The sequence below is a fragment of the Falco punctatus genome (assembly GCF_963210335.1).
Source record: "Falco punctatus genome assembly, chromosome: 3".
NCBI classification, from domain to species: Eukaryota; Metazoa; Chordata; class Aves; order Falconiformes; family Falconidae; genus Falco; species Falco punctatus.
The window spans coordinates 51,800,796-51,817,214 of NC_137582.1; the positions used below are offsets into that span (position 1 = coordinate 51,800,796).

Below are 16,419 nucleotides of genomic sequence, written 5' to 3' on the forward strand. Positions count from 1 at the left end.
TCTGGTGAACCTGATGAAAATTACAGTAATTATACTGTATGTAATACATAATTGAATTCTAATGCTATGTTTCAATTTTTTTTTTTCCTGCTTTGGTAAACAGCTGAGAAATTTAAAACTTTGTTCTTTTTATATAAAGAAAGTGCAAGTAAGGATACATAAAAGAAAAAATGTTAATATAGTGCTTGGTTCGTATTTTGAGCCTAGAATTGTACTAATAATTAGAAAGATTCATATAGTTTGCATGTTAACTGTTGTAGATATGAAAGAATAATCATGAACTTTAATTATACAGAACAGACTATTTCATCTGAATCTTTCCTTTTCTTTCATCAGCTGTGCTTTACATATACTAATATTAGCATGCAAAGTAATACTATATGGTAGTAAACACATGGGCATGCTTAGATTAAGGCAGAGACTTGCAAACATCTGATTAATAGGGAGTCTCTTGCAAATGCTCCAATTTCCTGTCTTGTATCATGCATCAGATGTTGGGTAAATCTGGTTACCTACTTATTCAAAACACCTATTTTTGCAGTACTGTTGAGGAAATCATATGTTTTCCTTCATTATTTGACTGTTTAATTATGTTAAAAAAAGAAAAGGAATGGTGGACATCATAATCAGTGATCAGAACTGGAGAGTACCTCTTACCTTCATTAAAAAAATTAAGAAGCTGATATTTATAAAAATTAAGAAGCTGAATTCACCCAATAAAACAGCATTTGCAAAGTCAGTTGTAATGTGTATTTCCCAGTGTTTTGGACTGTTTGTTGTTTTGGGCATGCTTCAGACTTGATGCAGGAAATGTTTTGAGTAAAGTTAGTGTAACTGAGATCTAACCCCTTTCTAGGTTACTGACGCAGTCCAGACATCAATGTCCATTTCAGTTTCAAAGCAACATAATAAAGGAAAATAGTTCCGTTCACTCTCCTGTTTATAATCAGTGATACATGTGCGTGTTAGATAAGACTGCAAAACATTTAAAATTCATAGAGAGGCATATCTTTTAAGTATAGGCTCTTGAAGAAGGCGACTACTATGCAGTAAAGTTCTGAACGAAGGACACAACAAGCATGAACCCACTGAATATCATTGCCAGTGGCAGAGCAGGCACAGATTTTGATTCCCCGCCCTCGGATGAGCAGTGGTGCCTGAGCATGCCTGAGAGAACATGCCCACAGTCCCTGTGGAAATTGCTAACCATACATCTCTTTAAGCCCTGAAAAAAGTGGACTGCATGAAGAGCTGCAGATAGACTGAGAGAGGAGCAAGGGGGGAGAAAAAGTAAAAAGTGGTGGGGAAGATGTATTTTTTCTTACTGCTTCTGTGAGAAGAACTAATAGCACTCCCACAAGCATTTGAGTATTCTCCCTGCTTTCAGAAGGGCATTAAGTAAGGCAAGAAAGACTTATGTTCTGATAGTGCTTATTGAAGGAAAGGCTGATAGAATTTATTTGGAGAAAACCTGAGTCTACTGGGCCTTCAAAGAATTTCAGGAGACTGTTTTAGATAGTTGTATTATCTTAGTGCATAACCCTACAGGCCAAATAGAGTTTGGTGGGTTTTCATGAAGGTTCATCATGTGTAACATTAGCAAGTGTTTTCTATCACACTAACAGCTTCAATGTAGTATCTGATACAGAAGAATTTTCCTTCTAAAGGAGATTTCCCAAAGGATTCATAAAGGCTCCTTTTTTCAATCACCACCGCCATTTTTAGTTTAGGTTCTTTTTAGATATATGTTTTATTTTTATCCCTGTAGCAAAAATTAATTGGCAAGGTGAAACTGTAGATCAGTGTTGAAAATTTTTCCTAAGCAAAGTCTGGCTAATATTGACTTCAGTGTACAGTAGCAGCATGTTTGTGCTGAACGGTGATATGAACTCTCCATCTGCAGATGTCAGCCTCCTAACTATCACGCTGGTCAGGACTGAACATATGGTTGAGCAGTGTTTTTCAAAACTTGGTTCTTCTGGCAAGGATTGGCCTCTTCATGCTGTGGACTTTGTTTATGGTTGGGGAAGGGAGGATGAAGAAAAGGAGAAAAAAATTGGTCTAAATAATCTGGCTATTTGCAATGGTACTTCCTCACAGAAATACAGTTTTTTGCATCTGGCACTTGTTCTTGCCTAGGTTACCCAGGAAAGAAGAGTGCTGTTGCAGGAGTGGAGAAATCAATAGAATTAGGGAAATGTAATTTAATTAAAGAAAAAGCCAACAAATAAGTTGTTAAAGAGCCCCACATATGTCTGCTGAGGTAATTTAATTTTGTAAAACCTGATCTGTGCGTACACACAAATATGAACAAAACTAATTAAAAAAAAGAGCAATATTCTTTATTTACCTACTAATTTAGTTTGCACAAATTCTAGTTTGAGTGCACAAGCCCTCCCTCAGGTCTGAGATAGGCTCAAAACTTTGGGATTTTTTAGTGTATTTTTTGAAGGATAACTTTTGCACCCCTCATAATGAATTTGCCTGAAGAACATGGTTAGATATTTGGTTCATGGCATTTGCTGGCTACAATGAAAACTTATTGCCGATATCTGACGTGACATTTGCTCCTTCTGTTTCAGACCTGGTCGAAAGATTGTGTATCCAATGTTTTGCCTGATTTTTCGAAGTACTGTGTTGCTTGGTCTGAGAACAGACCCCAGTATTCCCTACAGGTCTTACTTTGCTTATGTGCATAGGTCATCAGGGCTGTAACACCACTACTGCTAAAACTGCCTGTAGGCAGAAGTCAGTGTGCCAAGCACAGACCCATACATTCAGTTTTGTACTAATCTAACTGTTGAGTCCCCAGTGCCCGTATCCCTGGTCAGATAACATTGCCTGCGCAATTACAGTGAGCCCCTTCATCATCCCTGCCCACTTGGCCTTGCAGAAATCTGGAGCGACCTCCATTAGAGGCTGTTATCTTATACTCCAGGAATATTTGGTCTTGGAAGTACCTCTTTGCTCTCTACAACAAACTGCTTTCTTCCAGTGTGGGAAGTATAATGGTAATGTGGGCAGAGAACTAGGCCGGGTGTGGAGCACGGGGTGCTCTGGAGATGCCTGTCCCCTTTGGCACTGGAGCTGGGGACAGTTGTTATTCTGCGCTTTGCCTTGCAAGCGAGGTTGCTGAACCAGTGCCTGGGTTATATCAGCACAAAGGTTTTGTATGGGTGATGCAAAACCACTAATGTTTTCTCATCTGTCCCTACTGCAAGCTGCCTAAAATCGGATCCCCAGTGTCTTTACTGATGTTGCTAATGAGGTTACCAATTAATGGCACCTAATGGTCTGTTATAGAAGTGATTTTGGTGATGGAGCCAGCTGTCTTCTGGGAACTGTGCTGAGACCATGAACTCATTTTGTATAAGCAAGTGAACAGCTGTTGCAGAAATATCAGTGGGAGAGATTAGGTCGCAGACTTCATCTCCCTGCCACCCCAGGACTGTTCCTTGCAGTAGGCAGCAGGTGGAAGGTGGAAGCAACTTTAAGGGACAAAAGCACTTGCTGGAGTTGGACCCAGAGATCTAGACACAAACCCACCATATCGCACTAGCAGTCTTTTGAGCCATCCTTTTCCCCTGACTTTTGGAGGTATTTTACTGACTAACTGGGATTGTGGAGCAATTTATTATTTTTTTAGAAGTTTTGTCACTGAGCTGTGTTGATCTATGGTGTGGTATCCTCTTGGCACCTGACCGCTGTATGTAACTCTTGGCACTTGCATATCACATTATTTACTGAATAAGTTCCCTCTGTGAACACCCTTGCATCAGAGATTTATGAGTATTTGAAATATAATTTAAAAATATACATTTATATTTACCCCAGCACTTTGGGGTAGTGCATTCTTATTATTTAAGCTCCACTTTAGTACTTAGGTTAGTTTTGGCGTACAGTAGTTGCATTTCATCAGTCTGAAAAAAGGTGGCATTATAGATCTATGTTGCATTCCCTTAGTGCTTGAATACCTGTAAAGTATAGCACACTTTAGAATATAATTGTGTAATTGCTCATTTTTGGAACATGACAGCAGTGTTAAGAGTTAACATTTAGATGGTAGCTTGCCCATTTCTTTTTGCTGAACTGATGACAATATCAGATATTATAATTTAGAAAAAACCCCAAAACACTCTAAACAGGTCCACTCTAGGATTCACATCCATGCATTTTAAAATCCCCTACAGTCAAAAATATTTGAAGAGAATTAGTTTTTTTATCCTGGTAACCTTATTTGGGAACAGCAAATCTTTTTATGCTTACCAAAGTACTGTATAGATACAAAGAACTGCCTATTTTGAGATGATAGTAAAACTAAGTTTTGTATGTATTGTCATTGCTAGTAACTTTTAGAAACAAGGTTTCATGGAAATTAAGGTACAGTGTGCTGAGCCATCAGAATGGGGAGCTGAAGTCCCTTCCCTTCAAAATACTCGCCAGGAATAGCTGACCCTTCCAGATTACCTGTGAGATTGAAAAGGCAGTTCCCATGCTAAGCATTTAGCTTGGCATTGCAGTCTTTTCTGGAAAAGTGTTAGACTAACTGTTTACAGCCTGGCAGATATAATTATCAGATAAAATACATGAAGAGTAGAAAGATGTGAAAAAGTGTTTGAAGGGAATGTCATTTCAGTATGTGTACATTTAGTGGTCACTTGTGCTTCACTTCGTTGTTATCCTTCTATTTTTTGGCTTAGCCTGTTGGTGTATTTACAGTTTTGTGAACAACTGAAGAAATCGGTACACAGAAGGATTACCACCGGACTCAGAATTACTTCTTTGAACTTTTTTTGGTGTCTCTTAGTTGGTAGAAATCTTATAGTTATCCTAATATTTACCTCCATGTTCAGTTTTGCTGTAGTAAAAGAATAATATGTTACTTTAATGCGGTGAATTTTCACACACTTTCATCCAGTTTCATGGTAGAACTGAAGTCTTGGCAGTTTTTTAAACTTAAACCCAGCAATTTCTTAGAATTTACACAATTATAGAAAATTATGGTAGAAGTTGTTCATACCTAGATGAATTTTTTAATGAATCATTGAGAAGGAATAAACACATTAAAACTTCGATTATGAATGTGAGTCTAAACAAAAACTTCAGTTAAATTTAGTTATACTGCTCAAGTCTAAACAAAACCTTCAGTTAAATTTAGTTACACCTCTCCTCTTTTCAGGTATCTTTAATGTCGTAACTAGGTTTATTAACTTTCAGATGCTTACCAAACAGTGAGTTTGAAGTGGGCAAGTGAAGTGTGCTGGATATTTCCAGAACTGTAGTATTTTCAAGAAAATACTCAAAGTCAAAAGTAATTGTTTCTAATAGAAAGCTGACCCACTAGAAAAGAGACAGCATCCTTCATGGAACAGGAAATAATACAATCTGTTTATATAAAAAAAGAAATAGTTATTGCTTCTCTCTTAAAATGTAGACTTCTAAACAAACTATTTTGAAATTGTCTAAGATCAGAAATTATTTTTCAGATTATTTTTAAAAATGAAGAATTCATTGATAAATTATAGTTAAGTTCAATTGAAAATGCAGTTTGCTGAATTAATATTTTTATTGTTGTTAGAGATTGACAAAAAGATGACCTTTGAAGTGAAAATTGCCATCGCCCCATAGGTGTTGTATGTGCTCTTCTGCTCTCTCTGTCCAGTCCTGGCTTTGGTTTGATTGAAATTGTCCCATTCTTTTCACTGAATATGATGCATTTAGTGCCTGAATTAACTGTTCCTGTATTAAATATACCAGCTCAACACACTTTTGTAGACAGAATACAGCATTAATTTGCTTTCTCTGTCAAAAAATAATAAGAAAGGCCAGCTGTAATTAGACTTCAACTAATGATGGAAGCATCATCTGTTGTTTTAACAGGCTAAGTAGGCAGCAGTTTGCCAGAGAGGGAGGCAGGTAGAGGGTGCGATGTGGCAAATATGTTGTCCACGTCAGAATAGGTGTTCAGCTTCTTTCTGCTCTTCCCAGTCACACCAGGGCTATGTGTCCCTGAGCCAGGTACTTAAGTGTCTTCCTCATCGGTTTGGGTAATGTTCACCACAGTATACATGTGTGAAAAATCCTATCTTTTTGCCTTACTAAGGAAGCTAAGGCTGCATCTGCACTGGTGTTTTAGTTTGGAGAATGAACGTGCCTTTGAAACAAAGCTCCTGACCATGCTCACTGTGCTTCATGTCACATTGCAGTGTTTTTTTCAGTGCATGAACTGGGTTCCTTTCAGTGAAAGAAAACTGGCATTTGTTCCAGGCATGCACCTACTAGTTTGCAACCAGAAGTGGCTGTCCAGTGCAGGGGACCAGGTTTGAGCTAGCCTGAAATATGTATGGTGTGGAATCAGCTCCTTGAAACTGACTGATTTGCTCTACAGATCTGCTCTTCCTGTGGTGCCCCACTTGCTCACAGAGATAGAGCTCATGGTGTTTGGTTAGCCTGCAGCAACAGACTTCACAAATAGTAAAATGTGGCCTGTCTTGTGACCCGTTTTTGTTCAGAATGGTTGTGCAAATGTTTAAACACCTAGGGAAAAAAAAAAAATCAGGTATCAGTGTGCTGGGGGAAGAGTATTAAGACCTCAGTTAAGAGCTGACTCTTTAACTGTGAAGAGTAAACTGCAGCCAGGGCTCTGCCTGTTGTTTATTTTTCACTGGGGTCTTCCCTGCCATTCCTTCAGGACCCTGAGTGCTGTTGATCTTGAAGTGGCTTTTTGAAATTGCCTCTCATTTACCATGTCCATGTTTATTTTCAGTACAAAATGCAAGAGTCAGTAGACACGTTCTGTTCTCATTTCAAAGCTCTTCTCTTGCACCAACACTGATGATGATAGATCTGCCTGTCCAGCCACACTTTTGAAGAAAGATAAAAAAGAAAAGCTTCTGCCCTTCTTCAATATGGAAAGAACTTAAAATATTTATCTCAGGGACCACTGGCCAGGTTATTATCCTGTTCATGCCAAAGGGGCATCTGAGGATAACTTTGAAGGTACCTTGTCTATCATGAAATAATCTCCAGGCCCATTTTAGTACACTTCAAGGAAAGCAAGGTGACAGACCTTCCCATTGCAGTTTGGCAAGTTGGATTTCATAGAATCATAGAATGTGTTGGAAGGGACCTTAAAGATCATCTCATTCCAACCTCCCTGCCATGGGCAGGGACACCTCCCACTAGACTGAGTTGCTCAAAGCCCCATCCAGCCCGGCCCTGAACATTTCCAGGGATGGGGCATCCACAGCTTCTCTGGGCAACCTGTTCTGGTGCTTCAACACTGTCATATAAAGAATTTCTTCCTAATACATAATGTAAATTTACCCTCTTTCAGTTTAAAGCCATTCCCCCTTGTCGTATCACTACATGCCCTTGTAAAAAGTCCCTCTTGAGCTTTCTTTTAGGCCCCCTTTAAGTACTGGAAGGCTGCAATAAGGTGTCCCCAGAGTCTTCGCTTCTCCAGGTTGATCAACCCCAACTCTTTCAGCCTGTCTTCACAGGAGATGTGCTCCAACCCTCTGATCATCTTCACGGCCCTCCTCTGGACTTGTTCCAACAGGTCCATGTCCTTCTTATGTTGGGGGCCCCTGAGCTGAACGCAGTACAGGGTGGGGTCTTACAACAGCAGAGTAGAGTGTGAGAATCACCTCCCTTGACCTGCTGGTCACACTTCTTTTGATGCAGGCCAGGACATGGTTTGCTTTCTGTGCTGCAGGTACACATTGCCTGGTCATGTTGAGCTTTTTATCCACCACTGCCCCCAAGTCCTTCTTCTCAGGGCTGCTCTCAATCCATTCTCCACTCAGCTTGTATTTGTACTTGGAATTGCCCTAACCCACATGCAGGACCTTGCACTTGGCCCTGTTGAACTTCACGAGGTTTGCATGGGCCCACCTCTCAAACCTGTCAAGGTCCCTCTGGATGGCATCCCTTCCCTCCAGCGTGTCAATCGCACTACACAGCTTGGTGTCGTTTGCAAACGTCCTGAGCGTGCACTCAATGCCAGTGTCCATGTTGCTGATAAAGATGTTAAGTGGTCCCAATAGGGACCCCTGAGGAATGCCGCTTGTCACTGGTCTTCACCTGGACATTGAGCTGTTGATCACAACTCTTTGTGTGTGACCATCCAGCCAATTTCTTATCCACCGAGTGGTCTATCTGTCAAATCCATGGCTCTCCAGTTTAGAGACAAGGATTTAGAGACTGTCATGCAGGTCAGTGTCAAATGCTTTGCACAAGTCCAGGTAGATGACATCAGTTGCTCTTCCTTTGTCCACAAATTATGTAACCCCATTGTAGAAGGCCACCCAGTTTATCAGGCACAATTTGCCCTCAGTGAAGCCATGTTGGCTGTCGCCTCACTATTTCCCATGTGCCTTAGCATAGTTTCCAGGAGGATCTGTTCCATGGTCTTGCTGGGCACACAGGTGAAACCGATGGGCCTGTAGTTCCCCAGGCCTTACTTTTTTCTCTTTTTAAAAATGGGGGTTATGTTTCCCCTCTTTCAGTCAGTGGGAACTTCACTGGACTGCCACAACTTCTCAGGTATGACGGATAGTGGCTTAGCCACTTCATCTGCCAGTTCCCTCAGCACCCACGGATGCATCTCATCAGGTCCCATGGACCTGTGCGCCTTCAGGTTCCTCAAGTGTTCTCGAACCTGATCGTGTCCTACAGCAGGTGGTTCTTCATTCTCCCAGTCCCTGCCTTTGCCTTCTCCGACTTGGGCAGAGTGGCTGGAGCACCTGCCAGTGAAGACCAAGGCAAAAAGTCATTGCGTACCTCAGCTTTCTGTATGTCCCAGGTAACCAGGTGTCCTGTTTCCTTCTGGAGAGGGCCCACATTTTCCCCAGTCTTCCTTTTACTATCGATGTACCTATAGAGTCTGTTCTTATTGCCCTTGACATCCCCAGCCAGAGTTAATTCTATCAGGGCTTCAGCTTTCCTAACCTGATCCCTAGCTGCTCAGACGATTTCTCTGTATTCCTCCCAGCTGCCCGTCCTTGCTTCCACCCTCTGTAGGCTTCCTTTTCGTGTTTGAGTTTGTCCAGGAGCTCCTTGTTCATCCATGCAGGCCTCCTGGTGTTTCTGCCCGACTTTGTCTTTGTTGGGACACATCACTCCTGAGCTTGGAGGAGGTGATCCTTGAATATTAACCAGCTCTTAGGTCTCTCTTCTCTCCAGGACTTTATCCCATGGTAGTCTACCAAGCAGATCCTTGCACACGCATTTCACAACCCGTTATCTCTAATTGCTAGAGCTTAATTAAATAGAGCTAGTGATTCACACCAGGTGATGGCCTCACCTGAAAGGACTCAGTAGGGTAGTCTTTCTGGGTGGGATCTTTTAGACTTACATGTCACTCAGCATTCACCCCTTATTGTTTATGGACAGAGACTTGGTTTTTATGATTTCCTGTCATCTGGACTGGTCTAAGGGATAATGGAGAAAGAGACTTCTGCTCAGTATTGATTTGGTATGTCTTGCTATTTATTGGGTGTCTAGGACTCCCCTGTCAAGACAATTAGAGGACTTTTTCTCACCTACAGCTTTCATAACATCCCAAACCTTTTTGTCTGTTGTTTAGTCTAAGTCTCTCATCTCAAATGGCATATTAATTTGCCATTTTACTTCACTTTATTCTATTTATTCTCATTATCTATTTCTACAATTAGTTTGACTCATTGCTGCCATATCCTAGCTTATTGGTTTAGTCCTTTTAGGGTTTGTTGCTCTAAAGGTTCCAGAGAGAGGACTTGGCAGCGGGAAATGGTTCTGATGTGTGTGTATCTGCCTTAACATAACTCTGATTTTTCCTGTCTCCATCTGCTGGTAAAAGATGAGATTTACTGTTCAAACATATCATATAATGAGTAACAGAAACTATAAATTTCAAATAATAAATACCTCTTTCACTGTTGTGGACACTTTCCATTAGGAACTGGATAGAAATGATCAATTTATTTTTAGGCAGCCTAATAATATCTATCAAATACTAATAATTTTTGATCTGTTGTGAATTTATACTGTGTCAACAGGAATAAATTAGATATTCAAATGGATGTACTAATAACCTGGGAATTCAAATCTGTGTGCTCATTAAACTGGATTTGTTAATTTCTGTGGAGTAAGAGATATTCCTAAATGGTCATCTCTCTTTTTAAATATTAGTATTTTTACAGTTACTGAGCAAGCAGATAAAGGAAATAATGTATAATGGGATTTTCAGTTTGATCATTAATTTTGACTTATTTCTGCAGACAGGTATATAAGACTCATGTTACACATAAACTACCATTGGTTCCTTTTAACAGTTACAGTACAAAATTTTCCTGTGTTGAATCCAAAGGGAGTAAACCACCTACATACAATCATGTCAGGAGCTCATTACATATAAGCTAATTATATGCAAAATGTTTTGTTCATTCAGAGCACAGTGTTTCAGCCAGCAAAAGACTTTGCTTCCCATCAAGTGGAAGTGCATCTTCAAGACTGCAAGAGGCAATACTAGTCAGCAGAGGTGTGGTGACACAAATAAATACTGGTTATATGAGAAAAATGTTACACATCATAGTTCTGCATTCATAGAGGCCTTACATTTGTATGTGATTTACGTTAGGTAATGAAATACTTAGGTTGATTGTGATTTCCATCTACTGTTAATGTTTTGTAGATGCTTCTGGCTTTTACAACAGAGGTTTTTATAGACCTGAACATTTTCTATAAAACCACCAACAAAGCCTTTACTTTTATTTTCAGTCTATCATGTGTTTATAGGAATATTTTTCAAACACTGTAAAGATGCTGATAGTTATATTCATTCTCAAAGCAAGAGGGTGTTTTATGAGGCCTATTTCTCTCAAGAAATTTCAACATGAGATGGTACAGGTATTCTCAAGCAAGGAATTGCAAGCACTTTTGTTTCAGTGGCTTTAATTTTAAAGGCTTGTATTAAATTTTTCTCTCCTCTGCAAAGTAATATAAAGATGACAGCCTTTCATTTAATAGATATTTTTGCTGTCTTCACTAAGTTTTATCTGTTCGCTTCACTGGCAAACTTTTTTCCCTTCTTTACTCCCACTAGCTCTATAGACTCCACCTCAATAAAAGAGACTGACTCTCTCCTCAAGCATCCTTGTTCAAAGGGATCCCTAGCACTTTCCAAGAGGTGCACAACTCTGTAAAAGTCACTTCTGTCCAGACATTTATTCTTTGTGTAGCTATCTATAAACAAATAAACAAATAACTTCCATCTCAGAGCGCAAATGGAATCTGTAGGGCTGAAAATGAAAACCATCTTTTTATTTGTATCCTAAGAACATAGGAAGATCTCTGAATAAACATAAAACCAAGAGTAAACAGGACATCCTGCAATACAAAGAGTAAAATTAAGTAACTTTTCACTGGTAGAGATTGAAACCATTCCAGCAGCTGTAAAGTTGAATTGTATTTTGGCAGTGGCTGTCATGCTGCTGGCCAGAGAGGAATCTGAGAACTGGTTTAGGATAGGGGCATACCTCAGTGATGACTGAAATGTGTGGGATGTAGCTTTGCCTAAAAGATTTGAGAGTTGAAGTCCAGTCTTTGAAGTGAAACATTCAGTGAGGCTTCCATTCCTAAGTAATTTTTGAAAGTGAGGCTTGGACTCTTGCCATGACGAATAAAAGTCCTAAAAATACCTCAGTGATTTATAAATATCCTCATTGCTATTCCAGCTTTGTTAGTTCCCAAGTCACTTTGAAAGTGGCATTTAAGCTTCTCAGTCCTAGAGTTATCAAGAAGGAACTCAATTAATATCTAGTCTATCCAAGACAGGATTTACTCAAACTATCCGTGACAGATATTTGTCTAACCTGGTCTCAAAATCCTCCTGTGACGTACATATCTCACAGCCTCCCCAGGCAAACTATTACTATACTTGACTATCCACATCAACAGTAAGTTTTTCCTAATGTCTAACGTAAATCTCCTGTGCTGTGGTTTAAGCCTATTACTTGTTCTGTCCCTTGTGGACATTTCATAGCCTTTCAGACATCTGAATAGCATTATCATGTATTCCTTCACTCACCTCTTTTTAGCCTAGTTGTGGCTAAAAAAATGTCCCCTTAGGCACTGTGAAAATTTTTACCCAAAGCCAGCTTATAAAGTAGAGCTCCTTTGTTAATGCCTTTATCAAATAGCAATTTCAGGATAAAAGTGTAGTGTAATGGTGTATGGCAGAAAAGCCTGATACAACTGTGTCCACTTCAAAGACTTTATGGTTTAAGCGGAGGTTTGAGGTTGTATCATTTGCCCAGCTTTTTACTTGTTGGGATATCAATCTTGGGATATCGAAAGTCCCAGTAAGTAAGCTACCTTATTCAAGTTGTTCATCTGGTGTATTGCTTCTGCAGCTAAGGCTTACAGTCCCTGCTCGGCACTGCATGTTGCCAGATGGACTGAGCAGCTCACTCGCAGCAGCTCAGCACCTTCTGCAGCACTACAGGCTTTCCGAAACAGGCTCTGCCTTGCAGCCTTATACAGCACCAGAATGTAGCCTGACCTAGTCAAGTGCAGGCCCCACCAGATAAAGTTATGATGAAGTTATGAGTATAGATGTTAAATAATGGTACCGTCTTCCCCTGAAACAGTCTCTGCTCCATGTAAACCCTTTTTTTGTACCCTTTTTGACTGACAAGATTTGGAAAGTTTGTATTAATTTTCTGGCACTTCAGTTAGAAGGCATGACAGAGAGTTTGTGCAGATTTTATTTCCATGCATTTTTAGCAATAGTTGCAATGCTTACTGTTTTATTCAGCTGGATGGAGAAATGCAGCTTGAAGAGCACACCCACATCATGCTTACCTACCTACCTTTGGGTGTCAGTGTCCAGGAGGGAGGTACCATCAAAAAAAAGAGAACTGCACACTATGGCCTCCAAAAGCAGAAAAATTAGTTTTGTTTTTGAGTTCCTTCTTTGAATATATTCCCAATATTTATATGTGTCAGCTCTGCTGAGGTGGCATCTCAGGTTTTAAATTAATATTGTTGTAATGCATTTCTCTTTAATTAAAAAAGAGAGCTCCCCCGTAGGAAATTTCCTAAAACAAAACTCATCAGTAATAAACAGATTAAATCTTTATCAGTTAATCAACACTATAAACTTCTGAGTGTTTGGAGAGTGATGTGAGATAACGCTGTCATCATAATAAGAGTGTTTGAAATCATTAGGGATCCCACCGTGCTGTTTGGGTGGTGAGAAAATAATGATTGAAGATGGGCCCCCCTACAGAGTTCACATGTGAATTCTTCTAAAGATTAAAGCTGCAGAGATCAGGATTTTATGTTGGCCCCATCTCTAAAGCATTCTTTTTTTAAATAGTGGGCAATAGTGGTGGATAATACCAAGTAAATTCTTAATGGTGTTGATACCCGAACCTGTCATGATGCCACAGAATTGTTGAACTGCTGGTTAGTGAAATTTTAGAGACTGTTAATGGGATGGGAGCCTCACCACCATCTCAGAGCAACTGTTCCCAGCTGATCTTTCTAAGGCTTGAACCTGTGGTGGTGACTGCACTGCAAATTCCTCATCTTTCTCCACCCTGAATCCTCAACACAGTCGCTTCCATCAGGACTATGACAGTCCTCTCATCACACGTGTGGGAGTTCTGCTCTGGTCCAGCTGTCTCCTGGGGATAAGGAGCCCAACCTGCTGTGAGGATGGAGGGGACCATGTAGCTTTGGGCAGGGACATCTCCGAAGAAGTCTGGGCATGCTGGAGCAGGATAGGACAATACTTGTCTGGCTGGTAGCATATCAACACCGCCTAACTCGATACCATTCGGAGTCATGCATGTTTAGAAAGTTACTCTATAAAGGCACTGATGTTTTCTCCATCTCTACTGGGAACATGTCAGAGTGCCTCTGTGTCACCCTGAAGTGTTCTTTGGAGCCATTGCAATTATTTGGGTCCTTTCTGTGAACAATATGAAAAATATAAGTAAGTGGGCTGGAATGCAAATAGAGGCAGTGAGAAAAATAAACCATGTTTGTCCACATCCAGCAAACCTTCTGGAATGGGTTAGCAAAAAGTTATGAGCAGGGGGATGGCAACTAGGAATCACATAATTATTTCCTTTTCATTTCTCATCTTTCATCTTTGTTTGGTCACCGCAGCAATAATTGCATGTATTTTGTCACAAAAAAGGTCAAAGTAAATCAGGTTTGTTGTGGCACGAATTAGAGTAGCAGTAATGGTGTTATCAAGTGTGTTGAGTTTGGAGTGCCCTTATTGTTTCAAATACCATTGAAGGTTAGGTGACAACTGCTGCCTTTAGAGGTGCAAATTCAAATACTGTGTTGGAGTACAAGTGAATTGGCCATTCTTATTTTATTTTTCTTATACTTATATTGTATTACAAAATACAGTCTGCTCTGGTAAAACAAGGGTCCCAGATACTGTCCCTTCATTACAACTGAATCCATAGACAGCTATAAACCAAAAAAAACGCTCATATGGATGGTCCTGTTTAAAAGGCAGGAACTGAACTGCACTGATTAGTTTCAGAGATGTTGGGGACTGGTTCTGTTCATAAATCTTTAGCTACTGTGGCACTATTACTTTTGAAAATGAAATGGTAGGTGTCCTCACTTTTCTGTCACTAACTGGAAACGTGTGTGGAAAAATCACAAATTAAAAAAACGTCCCTTTTCCTCATGCTGTGATATGTCTTTGTGTAGTATATTTTCAAACCAGTTTTGCAGGGGTAAATTGTAACAACTTCCTTTGTATTCATAATTACAGTCAGCTCTGTCACCAGTGAATTAAAACCTTTTATTATATACCTTTATGAAGTGCTAGGTACAGATTTACTGGGGGTGGGGTGTCGGGGGGGTGGGGGGTGGGAAGGAAATAAGAGGATAAGAGAGCTGTTGCATTCTTATTAACAGCCGCATAATGCATTTCTGTGCCACATGTTTGGGACTGCTTCAGCCTTTGAATCTTGTTTGTGCATTTGGAGAAAGAAGCACAGACACATTTTGTTTTGGTTTTTAAATACTGGAGTGAAAGATCATGTTCTATCAAGAGACCAAATGCCCTGACTTGTCAAAATGGACTGCTTGCAAGGGTCCGTGTGATCCTTCTGATCATACAGCTTTCCTACAGTACTGTTTCAGACATTCACAGGGTGGGTGACCTTCAGATCTCAGTGGCAGTGTCTTTTAACACCCTGCTAAAAAAGGACAATGCATCCCATGGCTATCATAATTCATCTATTTATCTCATCTTTCTTACTCTTTCTTTTTATGTTTTTTTCCTTTTCAGGATGGAGTAGGTGTAGATGAGAAGCTGTCTTTACGGCGGGTAGCCGTCGTAGAAGATTTCTTTGACATTATCTATTCCATGCATGTTGAAACTGGGCCTAATGGAGAACAAATCAGAAAACATGCTGGACAAAAGAGAACGTATAAAGCAGTAAGTAAAAAAAACCCAACAAACTAAAGGTGAACATCAGTCTCTAAAAGCATGAGTGATTTGGGCTTAACCACATGGCATGTGATTTGTGTTTTTTCCAACTGGATTAGTACTGCAACCCTCACCCTCAAATTTATTTCAGAGATCTTTCAATAATGCATGGAAACATACAGTTTAGAAATCACATTTTCTGTGTAATAAAACCCAGATCCATTGACTTCAATAGAGATTTCTGATTGATGCAAGCAGGGAATTTATTCTTTCTGTAATGGTTTGACAATTTCTGTGAAAACTCTGTATAAATTAATTGTTATTAAATGGATGAAGTCTTAAAGAAGACTTAGAAGCTATTGCCACAACTTTGGTAAATGAGGTGCTGTACTTCATCATATGGATGAAGTTGCCTTGTAGTTTATTGTTGCAGGCTAAGTATAGTTATGGTTTAATGGTATGAAAACTTGTTAATATCCTAAATTCAAAAGGCCGGAAAGCTAATAGGTACAATGAGAGAAGTATTGAGAGGGCACCTCTCACACCTGCATAAACTGGCTGAGTAGAGAGAAATGATTATTTCTAAGATTTTTAATTGCATGTTGTAGTTTGACCTAACCAGTTCAGCCACTGCCTTAAAATAGCTATAAATTGCTTTTGTGGTTAGTGGCACAAATAGAACTTTTCTTATGGAGAACTAATGAAACATTTATTGCACTTTCCCAAGGTGTTTAAAATGTATGTGCTTGCCTGGTTTTGGATGGCCAGACTTCCATGCGCAAATCTATGATAGTCCCAGGCATGCTCAGTGCTTGATCCTGATCTGCCTGCCCAGCTGTTTCCAGCTGCTGAAGTACCAGGGGCTCCCCCAGGGCAGCAGGGCAGAGGCTCCCAGCCAGGGCCCATCCTCTCCCCATGGTCCTAGCAGGATGAGGCTGGTGGCAGGCTGTGCACAGGGCCCTGAGGTG

At 40.0% G+C, this 16,419-nt stretch overlaps 1 protein-coding gene across 5 annotated transcripts in view; it reads left to right on the forward strand.

Moving 5' to 3' along the window:
* Positions 1-16,419, forward strand: part of NOL4 (nucleolar protein 4) — a 201,908-nt gene that overhangs the window by 21,476 nt on the left and 164,013 nt on the right. For all 5 annotated transcript variants that reach the window (XM_080381524.1, XM_080381525.1, XM_080381526.1 and 2 more), the window contains exon 2: positions 15,311-15,460. In XM_080381524.1, the coding sequence (XP_080237650.1) occupies positions 15,311-15,460 (150 nt within the window). The remainder of the gene's footprint in view (positions 1-15,310; positions 15,461-16,419) is intronic.